Source organism: Chiloscyllium punctatum, chromosome 4 (assembly GCF_047496795.1).
Source record: "Chiloscyllium punctatum isolate Juve2018m chromosome 4, sChiPun1.3, whole genome shotgun sequence".
NCBI classification, from domain to species: Eukaryota; Metazoa; Chordata; class Chondrichthyes; order Orectolobiformes; family Hemiscylliidae; genus Chiloscyllium; species Chiloscyllium punctatum.
Genome location: NC_092742.1, coordinates 75,830,907 through 75,855,018, shown reverse-complemented (window position 1 = coordinate 75,855,018; position 24,112 = coordinate 75,830,907). Strand labels below are relative to the sequence as shown.

At 38.3% G+C, this 24,112-nt stretch overlaps 1 protein-coding gene across 3 annotated transcripts in view; it reads right to left on the bottom strand.

Moving 5' to 3' along the window:
- LOC140476441 (rho GTPase-activating protein 11A-like) overlaps positions 1-24,112 on the bottom strand; it is a 53,876-nt gene that overhangs the window by 16,457 nt on the left and 13,307 nt on the right. For all 3 annotated transcript variants that reach the window (XM_072569053.1, XM_072569054.1, XM_072569055.1), the window contains 6 exons: positions 23,502-23,598; positions 22,908-23,161; positions 21,072-21,235; positions 12,127-12,273; positions 11,837-11,911; positions 5,840-5,936 (listed from right to left, as the gene is read on the bottom strand). In XM_072569053.1, the coding sequence (XP_072425154.1) occupies positions 5,840-5,936; positions 11,837-11,911; positions 12,127-12,273; positions 21,072-21,235; positions 22,908-23,161; positions 23,502-23,598 (834 nt within the window). The remainder of the gene's footprint in view (positions 1-5,839; positions 5,937-11,836; positions 11,912-12,126; positions 12,274-21,071; positions 21,236-22,907; positions 23,162-23,501; positions 23,599-24,112) is intronic.

Sequence of the window (24,112 nt, the reverse complement as noted above, 5' to 3'; positions counted from 1 at the left end):
CAAATTGAATTGCTTCTTGATTAGGCAGACTAGAAAAATCTTCATATGTGCAGTCACTAGAAATTTGTATTCAAAAAGATGTACTGTTGCAACAAGATCTAGATCTAAATTGTGCTAAATGATATTAGTAATTTTCTAAATAAATTTAACAAGATTCTTTGGACAGCGCCTTCAAAACCGCAATCGCTACCAATCTAGAAGACAAAGGCAACAGAAACATTCTAATATAATCACCTACAAGTTCTCCTCCAAGTCACTTACTTTTTTGACTTGGAAACATACTGTCATTCCTTCAGTGTCACTAGGTCAAATCGCTGCATGTTAGTGTTGTAGAGATACCAACAGCAAATAAACTGCAGCGGGTCAAGAAGGATGCAGGGCAAATAAGGATGGACAATAAATGTAAGATCAGCTAGTGACACTTGTACCCAATGAACGAATTTTAAGGAGGCAACAAATTTGGGATAGTTTGAGGTGCTCTGTATTGGTCACTACAATATAGAATTGACATACATATTTAGCTTAAAAGGAGCCATTGTTCAAAGTACAGATTTATCAGGAGAGTTAAGCAAAGTTGAAAGAGGAGATAAACAGGCACTCAAAACTAATCTTAAAGTAGATGGAGGCGATCTTTGTCAGCAGGATCTTCACTCCTGGCATTTGATTCTCCTATTGTAGTTTGTTAATATCATTATTATTTTTGAGATACACACAGTAGTCTAACTAATGAGTCCTAAATTAAAGAAACAAATTGGTTCTTCTTACAGCTTCCAATATTTGAGTATTTTACTTAGTATTTTGACAAAGCCCTAATTCTTACGGGAATAAAATACATAAGGTAGAATCTTACAGTCTATAAGGCACGTTAATTGGATGATGTGGTGACAACCCAGAAATCCACTGCCTTCTCACCACTGACAATAAACACCTTCTTATTGGTCCATTGTCAATTTATACTCTTAAGGTTTTTATTAATTTCCTTCATGTATATGGATATTGCTGGGTAGGCCAGCATTTATTTAGGTCAGAGCTCTTTATTTTTTCATCAGCAATTGGAGTAGGAGGAATGACAGAGAGGACCAGGAAGTTAAATTTTAAAAGACATAAAAACGTTACCTTGTGAAAAGGTAGAGCGCACACTGATCAGGAGCGCACATGGGACCGCTGGGTGTGTGTAGCTTTATATTTCATTGTTTGCTTTACCCGGAACACTCCTCAGGTAGTATCTCCCATTTGTCCTCCTACTCCTCTAACCAAAAAGTGTAATGTGTGCCAGATTGGTAAGGTGACTAGTTTCTTTATTTTTTTTTCAGTAGTCGCAGTGTGAATTTAGAATAGTGAGAATGGAGGTTAGGACAGTTGAATGTTCCTCCTGCAGAATCTGGGAGGTTAGTGTTACCAGTAGCGTCCCTGCTGACTGCATCTGCTGGAAGTGCATCCAAATCCAGCTCCTCGAAAACAGTGTTAGGGAACTGGAGCTGGAGCTGGATAAACTTCGGATCATTCAAGCGGTGGAGTGGGTTATTGAGGGGTGTTACAGGGAGGTGGTCACACCTCAGGCAAAAGAAGAAGGTAGACGGGTTACCGTCAGGGGACAGTAAGGGAAGGCAGGGCAAATAAGGATGGACAATAAATGTAAGATCAGCTAGTGACACTTGTACCTAATGAACGAATTTTAAGGAGGCAACAAATTTGGGATAGTTTGAGGTGCTCTGTATTGGTCACTACAATATAGAATTGACATACATATTTAGCAGGCAGCGCAGGGATCCCCCGTGGCCATTCTCCTCAACAACAAGTATACAGTTTTGGATACTGTTGCGGGGTCGACTTTTTAGGGGTAAGCAATGGGGCACAGGTCTCTAGCTCAGAATCTATCCCTGTTGCTCAGAAGGGAAGGGGGAAGAGGAGCAGAACATTGGTCATTGGGGATTCCATGGATACGGGGACAGATAGGAGGTTCTGTGGGAATGAGAGAGACTCCTGGTTGATGTGTTGCCTCTCAGGTGCCAGGGTTTGAGAGGCCTCTGATCGCATTTTCGGGATCCTTGAGAGAGAGGGGGAGCAGCCCCAAGTTGTGGTCTACAAAGATAGGAAAAGAGATGGGGATTTAAGGCAGAAATTCAGGAAGCTAGGGTGGAAGCTTGGAGCTAGAACAAACCAAGTTATCATCTCTGGTTTGTTGCCCATGCCACCAAGGCGAGGAATAGGGAGAGAGGGGTTGTACACGTGGCTATAAGGATGGTGCAGGAGGGAGGATTTTGGATTCCTGGATAACTGGGGCTCTTTCTGGGGTAGGTGGGACCTCTACAAACAGGATGGTCTTCACCTGAACCAGAGGGGTACCAATATCCTGGAGAGGGAATTTGCTAATGCCCTTTGGGTGGGTTTAAACTAATTCAGCAGGGGGATAGGAACCAAAATTGTCGTATTAGTATACGAGAGGGTGAGAGTAGCAAAGTCAGAACTAAGCTTTCAAGATCACACGTGGCACCGGCAAGTCAGAAGTCGGTTTGAAGTGTGCATCTAGAATAAGGTGGGTGCACTTGCAGCATGGGTTTGTACTTGGAATTTCGATGTTGTAGCCATTTCAGAGACATGGGTAGAGGAGGGAGAGGAATGGTTATTGCAGGTTCCGGGATTTAGGTATTTCAGTAAGAACAGAGAAAACAGTAAAAGAGGGGACGTTGTTGCACTGTTAGTCAAGGACAGACAGTATTACAGTTGCAGAAAGGATGTTTGAGGACTCGTCTACTGAGGTAGTATGGGCTGAGATTAGAAACAGCAAAGGAGAGGTTACCCAGTTGGGAATTTTCTGTCGGCCTCCAAACAGTTCCAGAGATGGAGAGGATATGATAGCAAAAATGATTCTGGATAGGAGCGAGAGTGACAGGGTAGCTGTTATGGGGGACTTTAAATTTTCAAATATTGATTGAGAATACTATAGTTCAAATACTTTAAATGGGTCAGTTTTTGTCCAGAGCGTGCAGGAGTGTTTCCTAACAGTATGTAGACAGGCCAACAAGGGGCGAGGCCACATTAGATTTTGTACTGGGCAATGAACCCGGCCAGGTGTTAGATTTGGAGGTAGGTGAGCACTTTTAGTGATAGTGACCACAATTCGCTTAAGTTTACTTTAGTGATTGAAAGGGATAGGTATATACTGCAGGGCAAGTGTTATAGCTGGGGGAAAGGCAATTACGATTTGATACAATTAGGCAAAATTTAGGATGCATAGGAGAAGGAAGGAAACTGCAGGGGATAGGCACAATTGAAATGTGAAGCTTATTCAAGTACCAGCCACTATGAGTCCTTGATAAGTTAGCCAGGGAAGGACTAAAGAAAAAGCTAAGAGGAGCCAGAAAGCCAGAAGGGGACATGAAAAGTCACTGGCTGATAGGATCAAGGAAAATCCTAAGGCTTTCTATGGACATATCAGGAATAAAAGAATGACTAGATAAGATTAGGGCCTATCATGCATTGTAGTGGGAGGTTGTGCTTGGAGTCAGTGGAGTTAGGGATGGAATTATGGTGCATAAGGAGAGACTAGCAATTCTGGAAAATGTAAAAATAGCTAAGTCACCTGTGCCGGATAAGATTTATCCTAGGATGCTATGGGAAGCCAGGGAGGAAATTGCCGAGCCTTTGGCTTTGATCTTTATGTCGTCATTGTCTACAGAAATAGTGCCAGAAAACTGGAAGATAGCAAATGTTGTTCCCTTGTTTAAGAAGGGGAGTAGAAACAAGCCTGGGAATTATAGATCTGTGAACCTTACTTCGGTTGTGGGTAAAGTGTTGGGCAAGGTTATAAGAGAAAGGATTTATCGTTTATAATAGGAATAAGTTGATTAGGGATAGTCAACACCGTTCTGAGAAGGGTAGGTTGTGCCTCACAAACCTTATTGAGCTTTTTGAGAAGGTGACCAAACAGGTGGATGAAGGTAAAGTGGTTGATGTGGTGTATATGGATTTCAGTAAGGAGTCTGATACGGTTCTGCACGGTAGACTATTGCGGTGGTTGTTGGAAATATTCATCCTGGAGTTCAGTTACTAGTGGTGTACCGTAAAGATCTGTTTTGGGGCCACTACTGTTTGTCATTTTTATAAATGACCTGGATGAGGGCATAGATGGGTTAGTAAATTTGCAGATGACTTTAAAGGTCAGTAGAGTTGGGGATAGTGACAAAGGATGTTGCAGCTTACAGAGAGACATAGATAAGCTGCAGAGCTGGGCTGAGAAGTGACAAATAGAGTTTCATTTGGAAAAGTGTGAGGTGATTCACTTTGAAAGGAGCAACAGGAATGCAGAGTACTGGGCTAATGGTAAGATTCTTGGTAGTGCAGATGAACAGAGATATCTGTGTCCAGGTACATAGATCCTTGAAAGTTGCCACCTAGGTTGATAGGGTTGTTAAGAAGGCATATGGTGCGTTAGCTTTTATTGGTAGAGGGATTTAGTTTCGGAACCAAGAGATCATGCTGCAGCTGTACAAAACTCTGGTATGGCCACATTTGGAGTATTGCATACAGTTCTGGTCAGCGCATTATAAAGGAGGATGTGGAAGCTTTGGAAAGGGTTCAGAGAACATTTACTAGGATTTTGCCTGGTATGGAGGGTTGGTCTAATGAGAAAAGGCTGAGGCACTTGAGGCTGTTTCGTTAGAAAGGAGTTTGAGAGGTGACTTAACTGAGACATAAGATAATCAGAGGGTTAGATTGGTTGGACACCTCAAGTCTTTTTCTTGGATGGTGATGGCTAGCACAAGGGGATATAGCTTTAAATTGAGGGGTGATAGATTTAGGACAGGTATCAGAGGTAGTTTCTTTACTCAAATAGTTGGGGCGTGGAATGCTCTGCCTGCAACAGTAGTAGACTCGCTAACTTTAAGCACATTTAAATGGTCATTGGATAGGCATATGGACGAGAATGGAATAGTATATGTTAGATGGGCTTCAGATTGGTTCCACAGATCGATGCAACATTGAGGGCCGAAGGGCCTGTACTGCACTGTAATGTTCTATGTTTTTACCCATCTCTAATTGCCCACATGGTATTTAAGGATCAACTATGTGGCTCTAGGTTTAAAGTCACATACAGGATAGACCAGGTAAGGATATCACGTTTCCTTGTCTAAAAAGACATTAGTGAACCAGAATTTTTTTTAAAACAATAATTGACAATGATCACCATTACACCAGGTCACAATCTGCTTTGTTGGGATTCAAACCTACATCACCAGAACATCAGCCAGGGGTCCTGGATTACATGTGTACTGAATTTACCAACATAGCCACTGCTTCCCCAATTACTGATCAATTTAATGGCATATTCCAACCTCTGCTGCAATTAATTTAGATTCAGAAGTACAAGAGAGTCGACTCTACTGATAAACCAGTGTGGGCAGATTGTCAGTTGAAGGATCCCTCAATCTACATTAATGCATGTATGTTTAGAACTGATCGAGTGGCTTGAGAGCCACCTCCACGCCCTTGTTTCTGAAACACTGCCTTCCTAAGCTAAGAAATCGTTTGGATATTAGAACATAAAGTATCCTCCGAGCATAGTCTCATGATGGTGCAGCCAAGCCCAAAATCTGTAAGCAACTTATTTTCTTGTAACTTAGTCTGGGTGGGATTTAGATTTCCAACAATCTGGTTTTCGAGAAAGTCCTGGCACTTATCACCAGACTTCATGATTGGAGGAACCTACAATGGACTTTGAAAACCCAGCTTGGTGATGTCATCACCTCTTCAGCAAACAAGGTACTTGTTAAAATTGAAATACCCTGGTCCTAGACTCAGAATCACCTTAGCAAGTACAGTGAATAGGAAAACATACCGCTTTTTGTTTGAAAACCCAAGGCTCTGTGAAGAATCTGCTAGTATTTTCCGTTTCCATGTTGGAGTCGTCATTATTGGAGTTCCTGAAGATGTTGCTAATGAAATTTTTTAAATGATATTGATTATTACCTAATGTTACTTATTATGTAAACACAAATATAAAATATTGTATATGGGAAATCATGTTGGGAGATTAACCAAAGCACATTCTATTTAATATAACTAATCAGTCTTGCCTTAATTGGAAACCATCTAAATTAAGTACTACCAGTTCCAACATACTATGACAGGTTAGGCATTCAAAAAACTCCATGTAATATTACAGAGGCCTATACCCCCATGATAAAACCTACTGATTTCATGAATTGCCTCACTAATCTGGTTTACACCAAGCTAAAAGTTAGACATTCAACAAACATTTTAGTACAGGAGGAACGAGATATGTTTAATAAGACATTACCCCATACAACCTTTCCTCATTTTTAATATTTCATGTATACTATCTATAATACTTGTGAATGTTTATGATTGAATCCAAGGAAAATATCTATATCACAACCCCTTCTGATCAGCTAAATTCCACATTCTCTTTAAGCTAGAGGATGCATGCAAACTTAAAGAGCCACGAGGTCAAACCAAAAAGCCTGTCACTTTTGATTACTGGACACAAAAACAATGTGATAGTTTCAACATTAATACGCAAAGGTATTAACACCATCACACCATGGCTTCAACTATAAAGCACAAGACAGGTTTTAGCAATTTTTGAAAAGACATGTTTACTGAACTTTTAGGTAATGGATAATAGTAAACAGTAGAAACAATGCATTTACAAGAGCACAAGTTTCACTATTCTCAAGTTGCCAACTTTCAACATAACACAACTATTGATCTGAAGGTCCAAGTATTTTAAATTCATTGTTGTATACTATATATACTCGTTTATAGGTAGAATTTTGAAGACAGTTTTTTAAAGTTGAAATTAGAAGGTCAACTAATACACGAGGTACTATTTTTGAGGGGATGAAATTCATGCTTGGCGTGAGTCAAAAAATGGACAAACAAGAACTAGACCTCTTATTAAAATAATAAACAACAAAAAGAAAAAGAATTATGGCCATTATTGAACAGTCATCCACAAAATAACTGTCTCCATTCTGCCTGCTACAGTAGAATAGTACAGTAGACCCCCGTACCTGCAAGGGATACGCTCCAAGACCTATTCCAGGAGCCCGAAATCGCAGATCGGTGCGAACCCATTCATTTAAATGGGAAATTTACCTTCCCAGTAGCCCCCGGTCATTCTGGTACGTTCCCTGTAATATGTTCAGGTTGCGGTAAACCGCAGGTAACTGAAACTACGGAAACTGACTGCAGATATGACGGTCCCCCTATACAGTCATACCATTATAGTAATTCTGAAAACCTGAGGCAGAACATGGCAGGTGGCAGACTAAAAGACCCGGAACGGAGCAGTATGGCCAGCAAACTGGAAAGCCAGAGCGAATGGGGAGGCTCATTGACTCAAATGTAACTGTGAAGCACTAGGGTTCCCTTATACACAATATGGAAAATACAGATCTTCTTTGGCCAAAAGGGGTCAACTTATACATGAATATAGATGATATCTTAGCGAATCCTCGAGGCTTGAATCCTTCAGGAGTATGTACAAAATACTTGAGTTTGTTTTTATTTCTTCAGCGCTTATTTCCCCATTTGAATGCACTCTCTCTCTAGCTCGGATTCTCTTTACATAGGATTTTAATTATTACAAAAAAAAATCAAAATTGTTCAGACATATGATACCACTTCAAACAGGTAGAATTGAACTAAGACCTTCTGGCCAAGACATAGGGATAGCACTACTACTACTACTACTATTACTACTACTACTATTACTACTACTACTACTGAACAATGGATAGCGTTTATATTTATAGTAGAAGAAATAAAATGAATCCTCCTGTACTTGAGTAGTTGTTAAGGAAGATTAGCATATGTGATCAAAAAGGTTGCCTATTACTTCTGGGTTATCGAGCAATGGAAACATGAGCATACGCTGCTCTAAAAACTAATATTATTGGCCTTCAGTACTTCTCTTACAGTACCATATTTCAACTCAGTGCTCCGATATAGTTTGTGTGCACAATCCAATTAGATTTTTGCTGCTTCGTCAGTTATAGAGTCTTCTGTGTAGGTGGATCTGGCCCTACTTATCAAGAATTTAGCAACATGGTGTAGATAAGACGATTGATTATTACAAATTAAGAAATTGGTTATTTACAAATTGGCCTGTTTAATATCAAATACTATAATGTTTATAAAGCGCCAAAACTCTGACTTCTAATTCTAAATTCCTTAATATATTAATTTTTCTAACGCGTCAGATGCGCCCCACAATGGATCACGAGGAGGTTCTTCTCTGCAACAGTTTTGTTACCATGTTGCAAGACTGCTTTGTCATCAGGGCCTATAAAATTTTCCTTGGCCGCTGTGTTTTTTGCCCTTCCTTTCTGAAATAAGCCTTGTCCCTCAGATTGAAATGGTTTTCTGATGGCCTGATATAGTACTTCAAACTTTCCAGTCTTTTCTGAAGCTTCCACCTTAATAAATGCACACACAGAATTTTAATATTCATCAAATATTGATTAATCTGACTCCCTTCCAGACCAGAGAATGATCCCACATTAGGTGGAAAATCTTTTGCACTCCTGCCATAAACTAATTGAAAGGTTGTGTAGCCCTGCAGACCATGCTAAAGTGGTTGCCAGTTTGCAATTCAACTGATCAGCAAAATTTTTTTGAAGCACTTTGTTAATCACAGCATGATTTCTCTCCTAAGTCCTGTTACTTTGTGCATTGCTGCAATATTTACTCTCTCACATACATGCAAATTCCTCATTACCGAATTCTCCTCCATTGCCAGTTAGGAATTTAGCTGATACTCTCAATTTTTCTCATCTTTCATTATCTTGTCAATAAACTTTTTGTCTTTACTATAAATTACCATTGATAGGCTAAATCAAGATGCGCGAAAGAAAGATATTTTTCCTCTTTCTCCCATATGTTAAGGTTCATTGCTATAGTTTCATTAAAATCTCAAGCCAAACAATCTTTACTCTCCTAACTATAGTGTTCTCCTGTATTTAAAGATAAAATTTTATCTTAGACCTTAAGAAATTACAATATTGTCCCAGCTGTGTGATCTGCAAATCTACTGATATTCCAAAGATAATCACTTTGTCATGCTTAGCTGTAACTTAATTTTGGTCTTTTCACTGATGTTACCATGGAACCCAAAATGAGAATGGTCATATTCTCTGAATAAAAAAGATCAAAGCAAGGTCAAATTATCTATGTAACAGTTTAGCCAGTCCACTCCATGAACCGTGAATCTGCATCCAATATCTAGAATCGCACAAATGAACCATCCTGCTACTAGGATGCTCAATACCAGACAGAAACTTTAGACAACCAATACAATTCCTTCTACTTCAACATCATCCTCCTATCCTCCCATACATTCTACATCATGTATCATCTGGAAAACCTTTGTCATTCCTTTTTGGATAATTAATCTGCCTAATAATGTGCTGAGCCATAACTGAATATCTATGAACTACCCCTCAGGTATTATTATAGTTTGTTGTCCTTCCATAATTTCTCAACTCCTGTTGCCTTTTATTGCTCTGAAAAGCTTTCTATTCCCTTCTTATTTGTGATCTTTCTTTCATACAGCAATTTTGGCCCCATATTTAACTGCCTTGGCATACTGTTAGCATGGTGCTCTCAATTCCTGTTGTCATCATCAACAAGCTCCTCTGTGTCATAAAAACTATTGAGAAATTAAAACTTTCCCAAATGCTTTTGGAGCTTCAGACTGCTGACCTAGAAGCCTTAAAATCTAACTTGTGTTAGGAACAAGACTCCATCCATGTTTGGTATCCTAGCATAATCCAACAATCTGAAGGCAGATGTCAAAGTAAAATTTGTTACAATCTTACATATCATCAATTTACATCCATAATTGATTTCTCTATGGAAATATCATCCCATTTTTTGAAGTTGTCAATATTTTTTGGAGGTTTTCAATAGTCAGCTTTTGCATAGTTTTTATCCGCAAAGATTATGTTCATTGCTTCTTCACTTTTCAGTTTCAAAAATACTTTGCAGCTGATCTTAATTCTGGTGGTGAGCGGAAGTGCCAGAATCATCTTATTTTTCTCTTCAATAGAGGTGTAATCCATGTCTATGCTTGACTCTATTCTTCCTTTGGTCAGAAAAGTTCTGCTTTGGAAAATAGCAGTAAAAAATCTTAAACCTAGTTTCAGTAATCTTTCTCCAAAAGACTTTCCAGTCAACACCTGCTCAAAATCAAAAACATTTCATATCTTTGATCCGAAAATAAATCTTAGTCCCCCGTTTCACATTTAGGCAACTTTCCTTTGCTACTAATATTAAATAACCCTTTAGCCTATTTGTGAAATGCATGCAAGGACCAAAATACTTTGGAGGAGCTTCTTTATTGCTTCCCACAAAGCCTACTTCTCCATTTAAATACTCGCTGCCTCTTCTTCTGGTGGACTGTTTATATTTTCCTCAGCAATCTGTTCAGAGGTGTTATTACACACATCTGGAGCAGGTAGAACTTGAACACAGGCCTCCTGATTCAAGGGTAGGGACTCTACTGCTGCATCATAAGAGGGCCCTCTAGCTCATTATACATTTTAATACAATTAAGTAATTAATTCCAAATACAAATTTGTCTTGTTACCCCTAGTCCTAGGTATGTAGCATCCTTTTAACAGAATTAAATATTAACAATATGCATGATCGGCGATTTCATTTTAAATTCCTTTGTAATAGGCTGCGCAAAAACAAAATTGTCTTTATGATTGCATTTAGACAGTTGTTCTCACAGAAAGGATGCTTGCTCAAGATCTGTCATTGCAAGATATCCATAATTATTTCAGATAGCTATCAAAGACATAACTGAAAAAGTTAAAAGTCTCACAACACTTGGTTATAGTCCAACAGGTTTATTTAGAAGCACTAGCTTTCGGAGTGCTTTCATCAGGGAACTAGTGGAGCAGGATCGTAAGACACAGAATTTATAGCAAAAGATCATACAGTGCCATGCAACTGATACGATATATTGAACATACCTGGGTCACATTATTGGAAGAAAACCAACAACAATCTCAGCATCTGGACTAAGTGTTATCCCCCAAACCATAGACTGAACATTTTCTGGTCATTTATTAAGTCCTTAGTGGTGGAAGCTTGCACAGATTCACTGGCACATTGACTGTACAGTCAATGACTACATTTCTAAAGTTCTTTACTAAGTGCTTTGCAATATCCTGAGGTAACAGCACTGCACAAGACAACTGAACTCTCCCACTTTATTCTTTAACAACATTGTGTGGATAACTTAAAAATCTCAATATACTTCAGATATCTGCAAACCCCAGTTTGAGAACCACTAACTTAGAAACAGCATATGACTGTACATAGTATTTGGTGAACAATTTAATTAGTTACACTGTGTTATCACTTACTATATTTTTGCCATAGGACAACCTTAAGTAGAGATAGGGTCAGGGAGAGACCAAGCAATGAGAAGTGTTTGTGGTATTCTGACATTTGTGCTTTGTTTGAAGTGAAACATCTAGGAAACATTTATACATCCCTCCTACCACAGGAACATCTGTGTTCAGTAGGACAGTCAACAACATGATAGCAAAAACAAGCAACTAATTTCAATGATTAGATCACCAGTTATCTTAATATCTATTCACAAGTTTGAGGATTCCATTTGGACAGAGCGGGGTGGGGAGAAATACAAGGCATGGAGGTTAGAATGTGTTACAATTTACAGTAGTTTAGTAAACCTGGAACAAACATCATGTTGCAGCATTCCTACACACATTTGCTTCATTATTTTGTCTAAATAGGCTATTAAATATTTAATTTATTATTTTGTTATACATACCAGATAAGTCAAGTTGAGGAGTAGCAGACGGTGTTCGATTTGCTTTAAGTTTACTTAATGCCCCACTAACTATATCTGAAATGTAAGCACAAAATAATATTAAAATCCACATTAATCTTTCAACAGTACTTTTGCCTATTTTTGTCTTTCCAAAGCATGGAGCAAAACATAAAAGACACTTGCTCACTTGTCATAGCTAGACGACATAAACAGCAGAATGCATTTACAAACTTATCAAAGTATAACTTCTCAAAAAAGAAGTCCTACTGCAGAGACAGAATTCTACTAACCTCCAACACTACGTCGCCTTCGCCTCTTGCAACCCTCTATTGTTGAGCCATCGACATCCTCCAAATGTTCTAATGAAGGCGTGGTAGATTCTCCATAAACACCAACCATTCCTGGAACTTTTTCCAAAACAAACTCTGGAACACGGCCTTAAATTGATAGAAATAATTATTAAAGACAATGTGAAACCTAAAGTATTCGCCAGTACAAAAATGCAATATCAATATTGACAAAAAAAAAGATACAGCCACATTAGAGCAAGTTGAAGTTACAATGAAATATTGCTGCCACAGAATTGCTGCTGTCTTTTCATACGAAATTTCAGTGAATTATAAGAAATGTGAAGAATGCTGAGAAGTCTGTTTATGAGCTGCAGGAGAGCAAATTATGCCAGTTTTTAAACATGTGTTCACCAGAACATGTAGAAAAATGCCCCAGAAAATTTACACAAGTATAGCCAGGTAAAAGAAGACCAATATTAAGGCTGTTAATCAGTTAGGAGGCATTTCACCCTTTATCAGGAGGGGAAAACAATCAAAGTGGGCTGGCAGAGATATCTATTGCAGCCCCCTCCCCATTCCACTTCCCAATAACTAAGTTTAGAAAGGAATGTTCATGGTTAACTTGCATGGCCTTCAACTAATTAAGGCTTTGAAGTGAGCAATTAACTACTAAAGAGCCACTGGCCTGATTTTGGTGGAAGCAAAAAAAAGTGGCTGGTTTCCCAATTACATGTTTGCCTGCCAGATTTTGTTTTGAGGCATCTCCATTTGCCTCACTTTTGATTGACCTGGGGCAGGGTTGGGGATAAAGGTTGCCTTTAAAGGCCATCTGCCTCCATTGCATTAGATCTCCTCTTCCCACCAAAATAAAAAACTTATCTTCTCACCGGTCTCAATATTAATTTCTGCTGCACATGCTGACAGACTGGGTCTTCAACATAGCTCTGCAGCTCATTGTCTTCAACTAGCTGACAGCTTCATGCAAGGCAGCATGTTTTGGTTGTTGACCATGATAGGACAAGAACAGCATCAGTGATCAATTGACACTTGATCCAGTGGGGTTTCTGATGGAGGGGGAGATGGTTGGAAAACATCTAGTATACTTCTCAGCTTGTCTGAACATTTTGTTGGTAATGAAATTCAGGAGTCACAGGCCACTGTTCTTAGGTTTACCAACTCCATGTTTACTTTGAACTGGTTTCCGGTTGACTTTAACTTTCCCACATAAAGTCACAGAGATGTATGGCATGTAAGTAGATCCTTTGATCCAACTCATTCATGCTGAACAGATATCCTAAATTAATCTAGTCCCATTTGCCAGCACTTGGCCTTTATCCCTCTAAACCCTACCTATTCATGTACCTATTTAGATGTCTTTTAAATGTTGCAACTATATCAGCCTCCACCACTTCCTCTGCCAGCTCAGTCCACCCACACACACACACCACCCTTTGCGTGAAAGAGTTACCCTTTAGGTCCCTTTTAAATCTTGTCCCTCTCACCCTAAACCTATGCCCTCTAGTTCTGGACTACCCCATCCCAGGGAAAAGACTTTACCCTATCCATGCCCCTCATGATTTTATAAACCCATAAGGTCACCCCTCAGCCTCCAACGCTCCAAGGAAAACTGCCCCAGCCTATTCAGCTTCTCCCTATAGCTTAAACTCTCCAACCCTGATAACATCCTTGTACAGCTTTTCACAAGTTTCACAATATCCTTCCTATAGCAGGGAGACTAGAATTGCACACAATATTCCAAAATTGGCCTAACCAATGTCCTGACAGACTTCTGGAGCTGGTGGGACTTGAACCTAGGCCTCCTGGCTCAAAGACAGGTTCACTACCATTGTGCCACATTAAAAAATTCATTACCGACGAAGGGCTTTTGCCCAAGATGTAGATTTTCCTGCTCCTTGGATGCTGCCTGACCTGCTGTGCTTTTCCACTAATCTCAACTCTGATCTCCAGCATCTGCAGTCCTCATTTTCGCCTAACCAATGTCCTGCACATGACCTCCCAACTCCTACACTCTATGCTCTGACCAAGAAGGCAAGAGTACCAAACTCCTTCTTCACTACCCTATAGAATTGCGACTCCACTTTCAAGGAACTATGAACCTACACTCAAAGGTCTCCAATACTCCCTAGGATCTTACCATAAATGTAAACATCCTGTCCAAATTTGCCTTTCCAAAATGCAGCACTTCACATTTATCTAAATTAAACTCCATTTTCTACTCCTCAGCCCATTGCTTGTAGGCTGTGAAGTCTCGTAGATCCATGAGGTTATCACTGACATCCAAAGAGTCATAAAATTGTCCTTTATGTCCTTAAGGCTATTGTGAGTTGGATAGTAATTGTTTGGTGCTCAGTCCAGTGGAAAGCACAGCTTCAAGAGACATTTGTTCACCTGATGGGGAGTATAGTAAAATCAAATCACTAAAGTGATCAGATTGAGAGTCTAAGTCCACGTATCCTATGTCACTCCCCGTTTTTCCCTTCCATTAAAAAAAATAGCCACTGCCAAGCAGCTTTCATGAAGTCTCATTAGACAGCTTCACTCAGTGCTGCAATGATGAAGCAATCATGTTAGGAAAGCTGGTCTCCTCTCAAGTTCTTTTGTCAAGTTCAGACATTCCACTCTCCAATTATATAGTTTTTGCTTCTTTGACTTTGATCTTTATCAATCACTTAGTGGATGATCTGCCATCTGCAGTAAGCTTATCAGATGTTTACAGGCCAGGCAGTATTGGAGGTACCTTTTCCAACTCCCTCCTTTACAACAGTTGCTGTGCTGTCCTAAAGTAAGCTGCCCAGTCACCTTTAATGTTGTCAAAACTCTCTGCTACCCTAGCTACAGACTCAAGTCTGGTCCTATTGCCATCCATGTATAAGTTTCTTCCTGTTGTTGTTTTACCACATTTCTAGAGCCGCAGAAAGAGAGGTTCATACAAAAACATGAGATAAAGTGGAAGAACCATTGCAAAGGAACAATCACACTTATGTATTTGCAGAAGCATAGCTTTGGAGGTATGGAGAACCATTATAACTGGAGACTTGTTTGGCTGCTGTGGATAACCATGATATCTTTTGGGTTTTGTCATGCTCTTTATGCTTTCCTCATAGTGGTTCGCTGAACAGTCTTTTTGATAACTGAATCAAACAAGTGAAACAAACAGCATATTCTTTTGCACAAAAGGCAACAAAATAATTTCAGACCATTAAGTGATTAACGGAGAATAAAATTGTCTAGTAACATAAGAAGGTACATAAGCAAATCAGAAGATGATTAGAGATCATTACAGACCATTGAGGGATATCTTACAGTTTGGTTTGAATCTATCCCAAGGTAAAGCAGTAGTGTTAAGTCACTACTTTACACTGGCTTTATTCCTATGGATGATGCTCAATTTTCAGCTGTGTAAAATAGATTGTGCTGACCGTCTGGGTGGCTTTCTCCCGAGGATCATTAAAAAGACAGGCTGAATGTGTTTTGTCAGCCACTTTTCTGTATCTTAGCACATTGATAGCAGTACCAGAACCAGAGTAAAAAATGCTCACTCGTCTGACTTTCACAAAGAGACCAAATAAATTCATTAGAGCGAAGTCAGTCATAGAAAAATGCTGGAAGAGTCAAGAACAGATGCTGTTTATGATTTTGAAAAGAGAATTCAGTGCTTCTGGAAATGGAAGGTAGTTTTGTTGGATTTCTTTTAAAAAAACTGGTTACTTTTTAAAAAATGATTGGGAAAGTTTTGATTGAAGTTGTTAAAGTGCCATGCCAAATTACTAACTTTATTTTCCAAAGTCTTATCGATTAAAAAGTATTTTGCAAAACTATTTTCATTTTGATTAATTGTATTGTCACTCATAGGCAAGCTCAGGCTTAATATTAACTTCTGGATTTGTCATTTAAAATGTGTGATGCACTCTTAGTTTTTTCCCCCAGCTTTAAGTTAAACCCTATTCAATCATTCATGTGGTTATAATTTGCAACCAGAGATAAGTCACCGTTTGCTCTGTGCACTCCAATTAGCCAAATTGCTAGCAGGCCAAATAGCTTCCTTCTGTGTTCTAACTATTCTATGATTCTATGAATTGGAACCCATAATCAACTTTGTTTCAAATATAAAAAGGGACAAGGAAACATTTAAATTTAAGTCATAGCGTCAGAAAGCAGATTATCAAAAGTAAAATATGAATATGGCATCAGATTTCCAAGTACCAAACCACTTGCATGCAACGTTCTGTTTTGACACTCACTTAATCTGAGTGATCATAAAAACACAGTTATAGTATCAAAAAGATCAAGGACTTCTTCCAATTATTCAACACAAAGAAGTCTTCTTTATTATCTTTACTCTGAACTTACACCCTCTCTGCAAGAATCAACATTCAGTTTAATGACAAAAACAATGCTAATGGGCCTTCTAAAGTTTGAGAACTTATAACTGTTTCCAAAACAGCTGAGACAAATTATATTTAAAAACATAGGTCTGAGGATGTACTTCCTAATATCTTGTTTGTCCTGAACAATAGCAGGATTTCCACCACTGAATAAGTTTCAACTAAAGAATAGATTGAGAGGGTTAAATGGTTATTTAACTAGAATGACATGAGTCAATGGATCAACTCAGACCAAAATTCCCATAGCTGAATTTCTTTAGTGGATCATGATCCCACCTACGACAATATCAGAACCAATTTCCGATGAGGCAAACAATTAAGTGGTCACCTCCACTTAGCCTGCAACACAAGTCTAACCTCTGACATGATTCAAAATTTCAGCCCACTGTATCTAAACCAACTTAGTTTAAACTGTTAAATCCCACAGGACATACCATTCTCACCTCAAGCATTTAACAATTATATTAAATATTCCCATCAAATGAATCTGGACTTAAAATTTGCCCCTTAACTTATATTTTTTTCCCCCAGGTAAATCAGTATGACAAAGGAGTCAGATTTCACTGGTCTGTGAATGGCAGCAGACTTTTATGAATATGTATATTGGCCTGTAAGTTATAAATTGCCAGTAGTTGGATAACTTGCACTATTCAAAGTTAGTTTTTCAATAATGTTATGCTCAATTTCATGATTTTCATGAAAAATTATGCATCTCATTAATTTTGCCACAGAAAGATAATTATGATTACATGTGCAAGTACCTTTATAACAGTGTCTATGATTAAATTACCAATCAACTTCTTGCCTACAAAAAGAAAAAGTCTAAGTACACTGCCCCATTCATTTATACTGCAAATTAATTTGAAATTTCCAAAAATCTTCATTTTAGCTTTTACTGACATTTTTTCAGTTTTGCCTCACTTTCTTTCCTTAATGTTTTCTTTCCATTTCTGACTAACATTGCATTTCTCTACTTTAGCTCATTTGTCCATTTCAACCCTAACTTTACAAAGCATCAGAAATCATTACTGATAGAGAAAGACTTTCCTTTGGTTCGCCAAGATACCAGATGTTCTATTGTCCCATCAGCACCACTACTAGTTTGCACTTCCAGCAACTATGTGGGCAAAATTTTTAAAAATCTAAACGTGCAAGTTCAACAAGGGACAATACATCCAGCAAAATTTAAATCTTATAGACCTAGGATGAGACGTTGCCAAATATATTTAACTCTCCTATTAACCAATTCAACCACAATTCTTGACTGCACAATACATTAAACATTAAGTATCATGGAAAATGTATGCACATTATTACCTCAAAGTACACTGTAAAGGATGAGTTATTGACAGATTTAGAAAGAGTGACAAATGCTTAGAATCAAACAACGTGATAAAGCCAAAATACTGCAAATTCAAAATATGATTTAATACCATAATTGGCAAGCTATTAGGGGAATAACATTCAATAGAAAAAATGATTTTATCTTCATATGATCTCTTTTAATAAATAGATTTAAAACAAATTTAAGAAACTTTGTAATGGTAAAGAGGAAATTTAAAAACACAGATACAGAAACATAAGCTTCAGAGCTAAGTGAATGCTGAAGCAAGTTAGAAAAGGAGAGATCATGAACAAGGTGATGGCAAACCTAAAAGGAACGAAGGGAACATCGGAGTCAGAAACTACAAACCCAAACATATCCGGTTAAAAAGAAATAAATTCTGAAAAAGCATCTTAGCATTAAGTTCTCAAGGGGATAGTGCAAATAAAAAAGTGGAGTTTATTTCAGGTAATTAAAGAGCAAACAGCTAATAGCAAGTGATGATAAAGAGATAATCATGATTTTTTATTTAAATATACTTTCACTTGTTGGTCATTTATCCTGTGAGCTTAAATACTGAAGATTATTGTTCCTCAAGGCACAGGAGTAGAAGGTAAGAAAAAACCCCATCATTTTTGCATTCTTCTGATGTTTCTGAGCATGCATTTCCAGGGACAACAATCAAAAAGGGCAAAGCTATCTGTTACTCTCTCTAACCAGGCCACAAGAGATCAACTGTACAAAAAAACTTCATAACAGAGATAAATTAGGTCAATACAGGCAGCAACTCAATATTAATTGCTAGTAACACAGAGGACAGAGTTACTTATCTACTGATCTAGAAAGGAATTAAAATAGGTATTTGAGTTGTGTTTTCGTACGGCAAGCTACTCTACATTATGTAATTCATTTGGCATCGTTGTAGTTCAATGGAAACCACAACAATTCAGGGAACAGGTGACAGCAACATCGATAAGGTGCTTGGTAGGTATAACAAGTTATGTTTTTAACTAGCTACATTCTGCAAAGTTGCTCTTTCTGGAAGTAGTGTGCATTATTGAGTAAAGAAGTTTAAAGTCTACCAGCAGTTTAGCCAGACTATCTAAAGAACTGGTACAACTTCAAAATGTCTTTCCTGAACTTCTTTCTTGTGTGCTTAGAAGCACCTGTCCTTTTAATCCAAAATGATGGAATTGGAAGAAGTTCTGTAGAAATTAGCAAATCCGTTTTTAAAAATTATAAACTTACAATACAATATAACCTATGAAAAGTTTTATACAGTATTGGTAAATAATTTTTAATATATTTTCCCCTTATAAGACTACAAAAATGGTCTTGCTCCAATGAATCACTATATTCTCCAGTTTATACATACTTGTATATTGCCAAATTCATTAGCGAGGCATACATACTCAACAGGAGATAAAATATGCTTAATAAACAAATTCTATGAAATTCAATGCTAGTCAAATTACAACAGTTTACTACTTTAAAAAGTTACAAAAGATATTGTGTAATTATGCAAAGTAATCAATATGTTAAACCATTAGATGTTTCTTCAATGAAGAAAACTGTAAAAATTTGATCTATGATCAGAACATGCTTAACAAACCTACCACTGACTGACAAAAAACATTTATTTTCCTGGTCCTTAAGATACATTTTAATAAACATTTTGCCAGAAACACAAGAGATAACAGTATTAAGCAGTTGAACAGACAACTGCCTTGGATATAACAATAAATAGTAATAGTGTGTCATGGAACCATATGATGTCAAATATTTTTGCCAAGTTTCTAATCTCACTTATACTACTATAGGGAAACCACAAATGCCACTCTTCAACTAAAGAATACATAGTAGAATACTATGATTCTGGAAGTCTAAAACAAAAACAGATATCGCTCAGCAGGTCATGCCTAACAAATCTGAAAGAATTCTTTAAGGAAGTAATGAGCAGGTTACTCCCAGTGGATGTTAACTACCTGGACTTCAAGAACACCTTTGACAAGGTGCCACACAGGAGGCTACCGAGTAAGATAAGCGCCCATGGTGCCAGAAGAAAGGTGTTAGCATGGATAGAAGCTTGGCTGTCTGGCAGAAAGTAGGAATAAAAGGGTGCTTTTCAGGATGGCAGCAGACAACGTGGTGTCCCATAACACTCTGTGTTGGGACCACAGTTTTTCACTTTATGCATTAACAATCTAGATGAAGGGACTGAGGGCACTCTGGCTCCGTTTGCAGAAGATACAAAAATAGATAGAGGGACAGGTAGCATTGAGGAGGTAAGGAGGATGCAGAAGGATTTGGACAGGTTAGGAGAATGGGCAAAAACGTGGCAGATGAAGTACAACGTGGAAAAGTGAGAGGTCATGCACTTCGGTAAGAAAGAATAGAGGCACGGACTATTTTCTCAGTGGGGAGAAAATTCAGAAGACTAAAGGGCAAAGAGACATGGGAGTTCTTCCAGGATTCCCTCCAGGAAAACTTGCAGGTTGAGTCAGTAGTTAGGAAGGCAAATACAATGATGGCATTTATTTTGAGAGGACTTGAATATAAAAGCATGGATGAACTAAGGCTCTAATGAGACCACATTTGGAGTATTGTGTGCAATTTTGTGCCCCATATCTCTGGAAGGATGTACTGGCCCTGAAGTGTGCTTAGCGGAGGTTCACGAGAATGGTCAGAGAATGAAAAGCTTAACATATGAGGAATGTTTGAGGATTCTGAATTTATACTCGATGGATGAGGGGGATCTAATTGAAACATACAGATTATTGAGTGGACTGGACGGAGTAGATGGTGGGAAGATGTTTCCATTGGTAGGAGAGACTAGGACCCAAGGACATAGTGTTAGGGTAAAGGGAAGACCTTTTTGAATGGAGTTAAGAAATTTCCAGAGCCAGAGAGTAGTGAATCTGTGGAATTCACTGCCATAGAAGGCTGTGGAGGCCAGTCATTGAATATAGTTAAGACGGAGATAGATACGTTCTTGAGTATGAAGGGGATCAAGAGGTATGGGAGAAAGTGGGACAATAGGGTTGAGAAACTTATCAGCAGAGCAAACTTGAAGGGCTGAATGGTCTAATTTCTGCTCTTATGTCTTATGGTCTGGCAGCAACTCAACACCACTGAATTTAGTCAATTTAGAATGGCAGTGGTAGATTTGCAAGTGACAGAAGGGAAAAAGAGACATAACAGAAGACAATACATACCAATTTGTTCACAATTTTCAATTAGTTTATGCACAGTTGCAGCTTGAAGCTGGAGCCGTCTCTCTGTTATTGCAGTTGACTTTTCATTTCCTTCACCTGAATGGAACAAATTTGGTGCAAATACTACAGCAAGATTACTGGCATCCATTTTGTTCTCTTCTGACCTATATAAGAAGTGAAACATTTAAAAAGATTGTGAATTATCCTTAGAACCATTTCTACATTTCTTTATTACTACATTAGGGCGGCACGGTGGCACAGTGGTTAGCACTGCTGCCTCACAGCGCCAGAGACCTGGGTTCAATTCCCGCCTCAGGCAACTGACTGTGTGGAGTTTGCACATTCTCCCCGTGTCTGCGTGGGTTTCCCCCGGGTGCTCCGGTTTCCTCCCACAGTCCAAAGATGTGCAGGTCAGGTGAATTGGCCATGCTAAATTGCCCGTAGTGTTAGGTAAGGGGTAGAGGTGGGTTGCGCTTCGGCGGGGCGGTGTGGACTTGTTGGGCCGAAGGGCCTGTTTCCACACTGTAAGTAATCTAATCTAATCTACATCCCTTTCCACTTATTTCTTTCTACTTGACTTTAAGTTGCTTTACCTAGGCCATGTCCCCAAATTAAAATCTATATCTTAAGAGTGCTTAATAACCATTCACTCGAAGATGGAGAAGACCTGTTCAGGGTGACATCTTCAACTTGACCTTCCCGCTTTAAAAAGTAGTACATGTTTCTCTGTTATGTTGAAATCAGAGATGCAATGTTGAATTGTGGACATCAACTACCTCCTTAATTTATTAAGGTATCATTTTGAAGAATACAAATGCATTAATATTTTTGAGGTTTGGTGCATATTGAGTTTCCTTCCTGTTGTGAAGGGGAAAAGGAAAGGAGAAACGGAGAGAGATTAAGCACGAAGTCCAAAACTCTTATGGGGAAATGAAAGGAGGTATAAACAAAGCTGCGTAAGTAAGCGCTTGACTTTTTTTAAATTGCAGAAGTGCTGACATTCTAATCACAATTTAGAAAAACACAGCAAATGGAAAGAATGAATAACCCAACCTTTCGGTGGGTATCTCATGTAAATATTACTCTTGGAAAAATCAGCATACTTTTATACAACGTATATGAGTGCATATTAGATCCAGGCTTTTGATAGGAGTGTTCAAACTAAGAATCCCATTCCCAATACTAAAGAATTGTAGGAAATGATTCTGCCGATTCTGCTAAAATGTGCCTTTCGTTAACACGAATTGGCTGTAATGCGATTGGTGAATTGGGAACGCTGTTTCTCAACCTCAAATTTGTAAAACGTGTGTTGGCTAGAATACGATTAGACTGCCAATACAAAGTGTTATTTGCATTGCACAGAGTTGCGCAGGAATGGAACTATCGTGTTTCAAGGAATGACCGTACAGCTTGAAATAGTGAAGTAGTCAAGCAATAGAAAGGAGCGCTCAGAGAAGTCAAAATTCAGGGAAACACAGGACTTTTTCATTGAAAAAGCACACTAAAACATCCCTAAATCCTTTTTGCACAAAAAACAAAATAAAAATTTCTGGAAAAGCTCAGCCCGTTTGGCAGTATCCGTGGAGAAAAACCATAGCTAATGTTTCAGGTCAAGTGTCCAGTGACCTTTAAAACATTTGCGAAGAAGGGCCACTGGACCCAAAATGTTAACTCCGACTTCTCACCACAGATGCCGCCAGACCTGCTGAGCTTTTCTAGAAATTTCTGTTATGTTTCTGATTTTTAGCATCCGCATTTCTTCAGATTCTTAAATCTTTAAACATTGACAACTATCATGATTCAAATATTTTACTTGAGTATGCATACAATACATACCTGAGAGACACATTATTAAGAAATGTCATGAAGTAGCGCAGTGTATCTGCAGTTCTCTCAGGCAGTAAACAAGATAGAAGAATTGTGGCAGAAATGTTTTCATCATTTTGCAGTTGCTGTGCTTTGAAGAAGGCTTCATGCAATTCCTTTGGGAGCACAGGCTCAGGTAGCTCCCTGAAAAACTGTTTCACCAGCCCTGCCACATCACAAGGGGGAGCCATAGTAATACATTTTTCACCTTGATCCACTTTAGCCTGGTTGGACAAACAAACAATTACAACAATGTATAAACTTATCATTACAATTTGGGGGAGGCAGCAGCAGCAGATTGGATGATGCCATATCGGCATACCTATCCTACTTGTTATAGACAAAATAAATTTTATAAAGAATAAAAATAGGGAGAAAGACTTTAAAATGGAAACAGTCTACCAGGAGCAATTAATCTAATTATATATAACAACTTAATTTGACATGAAACCCCTATTTCGTCCAGCATTGGTCAATTTTCTCAATTTTTTGGAGGGCATCTTGAGTAATTTATTGTACAGTGTTCTATGATCTTAAAGGAGATTTTAAAAAAATATTGATTACCTTTAAAGCTTTAAGGCGAATCACTGATCCTGATTTTCTGAAGAGCCCTTCTGTGTGAATATGCTTTTCTAAATAGTTACAAGCATCAACTAGAAATCTGTAAAGTAATATCATGACTGATCGTTACAAACCATCAAATACAGTGACTGTTACTGTGAGATCTGTCTAATATCAGAAAACTTTCAAGCTTTAAACGTTTTTCAGCTACCACAAAAAAAAAGACATTAAATGAGCTTCAAAAGAGAAAACATGAACATAGCGGGAACAGTTTTCACTGAAATACACCTATTTTATAAATATTCCAAAATAAAATGCACCAAGAAATCCTGAAGGCTTGAATTCTGAAAGTTGATTTTAATTTCAGATTGCAATCCTGACATTGTGATAACTTTGGGTTGAGACCCCCACAATGGGAAATAAAGTGGCATAGTGATAATGAATTGAATTGAATTAGCGTTATGGTTACATGTACTCAAATGAGTACAGTGAAAAGTTTATACATCACCACTGAGGTACACCTTCGGTACAGAGGTATCTAGGTAAAATCCTTAGTTACAGAGTAGAGAAATTATGAAAAAGGTTACATACAGCTTTACAGCGTATGACCACAG